We start from the raw sequence: 8,389 nt of genomic DNA, 5'->3' as shown, positions 1-8,389 counted from the left end.
TATATATGAGGATAAATTTGAAATTATAATAATAATAAATAAAAAAAACCGAATTTTGCCCATTATTGGAGTGGAGACCACTCAGACCACAGGACAACGTTAGATTTATTTTAGATTTGTGAAACAAAAATGAAAAAGTTTAATAGTAAAAATTGTTGCTATAAATCTAAGCTTTTGCGAACAGGTAACATAAAAAGTACAAATCAAGAAACTTTGGGAAAAAAAGGTCTCTACTTCATGTGCTTTAGCTTTACCCTCCATTATTTTAACGTAAACTTCTTCCATCAAAGAAACACCTTTTGGGACATACTCGGGGCTGGATTTCAGATTAAAAGGTGAGAAATGTTTTCTGCTGTGGATAATAATATTTTGTGAGCCAAACTTTTACTTTAACATATGTATATATGTATGAGAAGAACACAGTGAGGTGATATATGTTGCAAAAATCTCCACTGATATAATGGGCCACCGGAGAAGATCAGCGTCGAATATAAATGTGATTAGTTACGCAGCTCCTTTGAATATATATACGAATCTCTTGTTTTCTTTCTTGAGTTTTTTGTTCCAAGGTACTAATGGTGCATGTGGATTTCACTTGATTCACAAAAGCTACAATGAACGGGTTATAGGAATCAGGAATGGAAAGAGGTTCATCTTCATCTTCTTTCTCGACTTCTGCTGGTGCAGCAGACTCACACATCAATGGTTTGAATTTTGGCAAGAAGATTTACTTCAAGGGCGTGAGTTCTGGACCACAGGCGAAGATCGGAGGTGGGCAATCGCAGGCGCCTCCGTCAGCGTCCAGAAGAAGGAGAACCGGAGTCGTGCAGCCGCCTCTATGCCAGGTGGTGGGGTGCAACGCAGATCTGAGCGATGCCAAGGCTTATTATTCGAGGCACAAAGTTTGTGGTGTGCATTCCAAATTTCCAAAGGTCATAGTGGCAGGCATCGAGCAGAGGTTTTGCCAGCAGTGCAGCAGGTCTGGTTTAACCCTTTTCACGATTATAGATTCATATATTCGTGGTTTTGGTAAATTATGAAAAGACAGAAATTAAATATTTGGTTTGCTGCTTTTGGGTTTCATGGATATGTGGAGTGAATTTTGTTGATCATATCTTATTCAATGCTCAAATGGTTGTGATATTTTCTGTAAACAATAAGAAATCTGTTACCGAGTAAGAGAATACAATAGTTATTGCTGTAATTTACTGTAGGCCAAATCTTGATACATGTAAACTTGTTCAATTTGGTTATAATGTTGATTGGGTTCAGGTTTCATCAATTGGCTGAATTTGACCAAGGAAAACGTAGTTGCCGTAGGCGCCTTGCTGGACACAACGAGCGTAGAAGGAAGCCACCTCCAGGATCTTTTTTGCCACCTCGCTGTGGAACTCTTCCTTCATCCATATTTGGTAAGATACCAATGAGTGAGTACTTATTAATCACCCCTTCTCAAGGATTACCTATTTGCTCCTGTAAAACAATCATTGGGAATTCTCTCGTCGGCCCGAATTTTCACACTATTGGTAGCCAACATATACTTGACGTTCTTGTTACCAGATAATCGCACCAAAGCTGCAGGATTTATGATGAATTGCAGCACTTATCCAATGCTCGGTGGAAGTGATGCGTGGCTGAATATCATACCTGAACCAGGATTAGGAAATCAAGCAATCGTCGCCGGAAAACATCAACCTCCATGGAAGAGTAACTCACAAAATTCTTTACCTGATCTCCTGCAAGGTTCAACGACTAGTCCTACTTGCTTTGTTGGTTCATTAGTATCTTCAGAAGAATGCTTTAGTGGAGTTTCGGATTCCATCAGTGCTCTCTCTCTTCTGTCAAACCACCCCTGGGGTTCAAGAAGCCAATCATCGAGGCCTGATATGAACATTGTTCAGTCTTTGGTGACCCCTTGTGCACCCATTGCTCAATTTTCCTTTCCTTCGTGGGATTTCCAGAGTGGCCAAGCTAATGACATGTCACACGAGACGCATCCTAATCTGGGTTCAGTCCAGGTTCCTCATCCAGGTAATAGTCATCATAACGGAGAGCTTGGACTGTCTCAAAGGACCGAGGACCAGTTTCATGAACTCAAGCATTCCAGGGGATATGATTCTTCTGTCCAACATATGCATTGGTCGCTTTGAATTGTTCTAATTTTAGATTGATTACTGCGTGATGTTTGTTCTGCTTCATTTGGGACATAAAGACTTGGTATTGTATCCAGTCGGACTAAACACGAATAAGTTCAACTGCTTGTTTCGAGTATCCTTTCCGTGTGTTAGGATCAGTTGCCATTGCGTATTTCCACCGGGTCAACCTGTTAAGATTGAGGCTTGTACCTAACTCAATCTTAAAAGCTAGCTCAAGGGGGAGGATTGTCCAAAATCATATATACAACTCACATAGATTTTATCAAATCGATGTGAAACAACTAACATATACCTCTTACGCTCATGAATAAATATTAAGAATGAACATCTGAAGCATAAAGTTTACAAATGACCTAATTATGAGTAGAACAGGTAGCCCAACTTTGGACACTCCAACACATAACGGTGGAACCTGAGCTCTGACACCATATTAAGATTGAGACTTGGACTTAACTCAACACCAAAAACTAGCTAAAGAGGGGAATATCATCCAAGTCCATATATGCAACTCCCAGTGATTTATCGAACCAATGTGAGACAATTAACACACCTCTTCTCACGCCCAGAAATGAACATCATGAGCGTGAATTTACAAATAACCGGACTATGGGCAGAACATGTTGCTCAACTATGGGCAATTCAATACATAACAATGGAACCTTAGCGTTGATACCATTTTAGGATTGAAACTTGGACCTAACTCTACCTCCAAAAGCTAACTCAAGAGGGGAGGATTGTCCAAGCCCATATATGCAAGTCCCACAAATTTTATCAACCGATGTGAGACAACTAACACAAATAACTTGAACAAGAATGCATGCATTTCGGTGCTTGGTTGGTTTGAGCAAATCTCCATTATGGGTTATCTGGTAAATCTTGCATTTCAAATTTGTATGGTTAGATGTGATTTCTCATTACTATATTTACTTAGACTAGTTAGGAAGCGAAGCATGTGAGAGTACTTTATTTGTGATCAATTATATATCCAATTGAGTTGAAGATTTTGAATGAGATATTGTGTGCTCAGGAAGAGGACATTGATTTCAATGAGATATTTTCTCTTATGGTTCGACTTACAACAGTCAGAGTAGTGTTGGTATTGTGTGCGATATTGACATAAATCTAGAACAACTAGATGTGAAAACAATATTTTTTCATGGAGATCTTGAAGAATAAATTTATATGCTCAAACTAGAAGGTTTTGCGGAAAAAGACATAACTTGGTTTGCAGGTAGAATAAATCTTTGTACGGTCTCAAAAATACGCTAAGGAGTTGGTACAAGAGATTTAATTTGATTCATATATCATGAGCCTTGAATACAACAGACTGAGTGCAGATCCTTATACATATTCAATAGGTCTGGTTATGATTATATCATTTTACTGTTGTATGTAGATGACATGTTGGTAGCAAGCCCCAACAAAGATCAGGTCCAAGAATTTAAGGCACAATTGACTAGGAAATTTGATATGAAAGATTTGAAACCAACAAACAAGATTATAGGAATGCATGTTCACCGAGACAGAAGTAACAATAAAATTTGGCTTCCCACAACAATTATTTGAATAAAGTTTTGCAACCAATCTCGACATCTCTGCCTGTTAACTTCAAGTTATACTCCAAGATGCGTTCTATCAGTGAAGCATAGAGGATGGAGATGTCTCGAGTATTATATGCATCAGCAGTAGGAAGTTTGATATTCGCCATAATCTCTACAAGACCAGACATTGCTCAAGTGGTGGAATCAATTACTCGGTACATGGACAATTCTAGACGAGAGCATTGGAGTATTGTTAAGAGGATCCTTAGATACATTAATGGTACATCAAATGCTACATTAATTTATGGAGGATCAAATTTTACATTCATAAGCTATGTCGATTCAGATTATGTAAGTGATTCTGATAAGAAAAAATTTACTACTGATTATGTGTTTACATTTGCAGGGGAGCAATAAGATGAGTTTCAAAACTACAAACAGTTGTTGCGTTATCTTCAATAAAGACAGAATATGAGGTAAATACTCAAGCTTGCAAGGAAATAATATGGATTAAAAGGCTATTGGAGAAGATCATGCAAAAACAAAATAAGGTTCTTATATTTTATGACAGTGAAAGTGCCTTGCACATATCATGAAATCCATCTTTTCATTTCAGGACTAAACACATTAGATTTCAATTTAAGTAGAAGAAGGAAGTGTAGATATGCAGAAGATCCATACAAAGAATAACATAGCTGATGTTCTGACCAAGCCTGTGAACACTTATAAGTTTGAGTGATGCAGATATTCAAGTGATCTAACGGAAACATAAGCAGCAGGTAATGATAAGATTGGAGGGAAACTATCGATACGTGGTTTCACACGAACGAAGAGCTCTAAAAATATAGGTCTCTCTCCCAATTCTTAGTATCTCATTATCGAGCTCTTTTCTCGTCTTAATACATTCTTATGTGAGTATGTTGTTCTATAATATTTGTGATGTCGTTTGTTCTCTTGTATTAAGGGAGAGTATGTTCTATTTGAAAACATGGTGAGATGTTGTACACCATAAAATATTATAGTGAAATTCTTTTCATCATGCCCGTAATTTTTAACTTAATAATTTTTAGGGGTTTCCATGTAAATCTTGATGGCCAATTTTATTATTCATTTTCATATTTATATCTCAAGATATCACATATGAGACTAACAAAATATATATGAAATTCATTTATACCAACCTTCGTATGTTCAATACTAAAGATATTTTGGCCATTTCCAACTTCATGTCCCAAAACTAAACATTTCAACTACGAGCAATTTGGACATTAAAGTTGTAACTCACAAAAAAAATTAAATAAGTTCACCTTCTAAAAGTGTTTTTATTCAAAAAAAAATCAATTTTTACTTTTGAATAAATGTTAAATTATGCTTTTGTTTTTATTTTAAAATAGAAGTAGAATAAAAAACCTTAAATTTAGCTTCTAAAATAACATCCAACTAAATGTTTTTTAAAACATTTTTTGTAACCAAACAATATACTTTTTTAAGAAAAACAATTTTTTTTTAACAAAAAATGTGTTTTCAGACTTTTAGCTGGTTTACTTCTCCAACCAAATCGAAGTTCAAAAGGAAAAATAGAAAACTAATTCGTAAAACTTTGCCTTCAATTTGTGTTGATTTACATTAGTTGGATTAATCCTGTTCCATCTTATTTACAATCTAGTTGAACTTTGTTCAAGTTTCCATATGCACTCTACATAAACACAGACCATTCACACTAAATTCTCTGCACTGAAATGACAAAATGATCGATCATACACTGTTTGTCATATATTATGATATCCATGGAATGGACCATCAAGATCAGGTCCAAACTCTTGGCCCATTCCTAACACAGGTAGAGGGCTCATGACAGGCCCATGTATTCTCCTATAAATACCAGGTTCGGGTGTCTAACTCGATTCATTCACTATATTATTTTTCAGCAGCACCCTTAGCTGCTGTCCCTTATGTCCTCAGTCTCTGACTTGAGCGTCGGATGGGTTACACCGGGACATCTTCCCGACTCCCTTCTAACGGTCTTCTTCGTGATTTCAGGCTCAGAACAAAATCGAAACCTGCGTCTAGATTAGTGTCACTTACTGGAACCGGACCCTAAATTTTCAGTGAATATCACATTATCTCCATCGTTTCTTCCAATCTAAAGTCCTCTTCTTCAAGGTATTTTGAAACTCATCAAAGTATAAAAATCATTGCGCAGAATTTATATCATCTCAAATGCCATGAATTCCCCGTAGCCAACAGGTAAACTTTATTCAACATTTGCCTTCTATCCAAGAAAATGAAATAATGGGGATTATCATAAGTGAAAAGAGTAATCGTTCGAAACAAATTCAGGGTCAATTTTCAATTTTATCTTCTCAGAATTAAATCAATCAATCCAATATGACTTGAATCCATCGATCCAAAGCAACCTTGTTATGTATTATGGAATCTTGAAGAAGTCAGTGTATAAAACAGTTGAGGCCAATTTTGAGTTTCGGCCCATATATATCATTCAATCTCACTGGATAGGCCCATATATGGAGTAGTCCAGGCTTGTTCTATTTAGGCCCACGCTTTTCTCAATTTTTCGTCAAATTTCATTTGCGTTCTATCAAATCTCCCGGCTTCTCTTTCTCCCTGCCGATCGGGGCGGATCAGTCGCAGTTCTGGTTAGCTTCATTTTTTATTTATTGTTTGAAATTGGAACAAGCATGTGAAGATGTTATTTTCTTTCCCATTTTCTCCTTTCATTTGGAGTAGTTGTGCGAAATTTTAATTCTAGGGCTCGAATTATTGTGGCGGATCGTCGATTTATCCGATCACGCTTTCAAATTTTCAGTAATTTTGGATGTACTCGTAGTTTTTTTTTTGTTTTAATTGATGGGTAATGTGAATTTATTTTAGATATGATAAGGTGGTATGTTACTTGTTATTGTAATAATGGAAAATACGTTTAATTGAGAGGAAAAGACTGATTTTTTGTGCTTAGTAGAAAGGTACTACTACGGCTATGGATCCTGCGGAGCTCAGGCAAATGGAAGATTTAGAGAGTCCTACGATGGAAACGATTAAAGGTGCAACTATTGGTCTAGTTACTGGCACTATTTGGGGTACCATTGTAGCGACCTAGCAAGATGTGCCTCGTGTTGAGAGGAGAGTTTCACTTCCGGGTCTGATTCGCACGCTGAAGATGATGGAAACCATGGGTTGACATTTGCTGGAATTGGTGGAGTCTATATTGGGGTTGAACAATTAGTACGGAATTACAGGATGAAAAGAGACTTTGTTAATGGGGCAGTTGGTGGATTTGTCGCCGGTAATTCTATTTTGGGTTACAAAGGTGAAGTTTTGTCATTATTAATTAAGTTTGTCATTTTAATTGATGGGCGGTGAGATCTGGACACTGCATCCTCGCTGCCCGGCTGAAAGCCAGTGAGATTCTTTGGCTGTTTGTTGTGTATGTGGTATGTTATTGTCAGTAGCGACCAGATGGGATGACATGACATTCAGATAACTTTACTTGTGGTGTTTCTGATACATTTTATTCTTTTAGATTTCTACTTTCTAGGCTAGCTTTAAAATAACTGGCCAAGCCTCCATTTCTTTATCATATATAATTCATGCCATCATAAAATCTGCGTGTGAGATGGAATAATTTGGCATCTTGATAGCGAATTCAGGATATTATAGTTTAACAAGCATGGATTTACTCTTAAGTTTACTTGTATATATATCCATTAGTAAATGATGACAACCACTATTATTCCATGTCAACATTTATGTCATGTGCACGTGTTGTGGTAAGAATGCATATTGGTTGGTTAATTGTAGTATCTTAAGACCTGCGTGGAGGATGTCCTCAGGCTGTATGATTTTATATGTATTAATGAATTCCATTTCTTACAAAATCAAATATCAGTTTGCATAACTTATCTATTCCCACTTTCTTCCTTAGATTTAATTTGACAATTGATGTTGAATTTGTTTATATTTTGGCTGATTCGACATTATACTGCCCAGGGAGGAGCATTTCATCGGCTATCTCTGCAGGAGCTGCGCTAGCCGCCACTTCTTCTTTCATTGACATCGGAGGTCAAACCATGAGTCGACACTGGCAAGGAATATTATCCTTATACCGCCAGTAAAAGGCCCAATTTTAATTAGTTCTCCGGTGAACATTGTCACTACATGCTCTTCTCAGAAACGTAATGTACATCCGAGTTGTGTTTGCTGGTTGCTTGCTCGCATATATTGTACCGTTTTACTTGCTAAGTTTTGTATCATGAGATGCCAATCTCTGTTTTGAGTACTCAAAACTGGATCCTAATTTCTTCATTGTCAAAAACTTGCCATCCTTTCCCAAGAGTTGTTCTACTCTACTTCTTTATTGATTCAGTTAGCTGCTATGAGATGGTTTGAAGTGCCTATTGCAAAATATTATGTTAATGTGCTGATATATTTATTTCTGTTGGATTTTGTGGCTTCACTAGTTCACTAATTCCACATGATATTTTGTTCAATTCCCTGTGTGTAACTCAGCTATATTACTGAAGTTTAATTATTTTTTCTTTAATCAGTCATTCTCATCTTTTCTCCAAGGCGAATTGAATTTGTGTCACGTTCCTGCAACAAAGTGGAAGTTGCTTTCAGTTCATTCTCTTTTTCGTTCCATGCTTGTTAAGGAGGAAAGATAATATCTGTTTT

At 36.7% G+C, this 8,389-nt stretch overlaps 1 protein-coding gene and 1 pseudogene across 2 annotated transcripts; both read left to right on the top strand.

The window, feature by feature from the left end:
• The first annotated feature begins 186 nt into the window (after positions 1-186).
• Positions 187-2,293, top strand: LOC140983531 (squamosa promoter-binding-like protein 9). Of its 2 annotated transcripts, none has more exons than XM_073450619.1 (4): positions 187-335; positions 610-979; positions 1,273-1,412; positions 1,561-2,293. In XM_073450619.1, the coding sequence occupies exons 2-4, from the start codon at positions 639-641 to the stop codon at positions 2,148-2,150; spliced, it is 1,071 nt and encodes a 356-aa protein (XP_073306720.1). In that variant the 5' UTR covers positions 187-335; positions 610-638; the 3' UTR covers positions 2,151-2,293. The 2 variants fall into 2 exon arrangements, with proteins under 2 accessions (XP_073306720.1, XP_073306728.1); XM_073450627.1 differs by having other exon boundaries at positions 188-335; positions 630-979.
• A 3,527-nt stretch (positions 2,294-5,820) lies between these two features.
• On the top strand, positions 5,821-8,030 carry LOC140983521 (outer envelope pore protein 16-3, chloroplastic/mitochondrial-like; annotated as a pseudogene).
• The last annotated feature ends 359 nt before the right edge of the window (positions 8,031-8,389 follow it).

Source organism: Primulina huaijiensis, chromosome 1 (genome assembly GCF_012295235.1).
Source record: "Primulina huaijiensis isolate GDHJ02 chromosome 1, ASM1229523v2, whole genome shotgun sequence".
Taxonomy (NCBI): Eukaryota; Viridiplantae; Streptophyta; class Magnoliopsida; order Lamiales; family Gesneriaceae; genus Primulina; species Primulina huaijiensis.
This window is presented reverse-complemented; position numbering and strand designations above follow the sequence as displayed.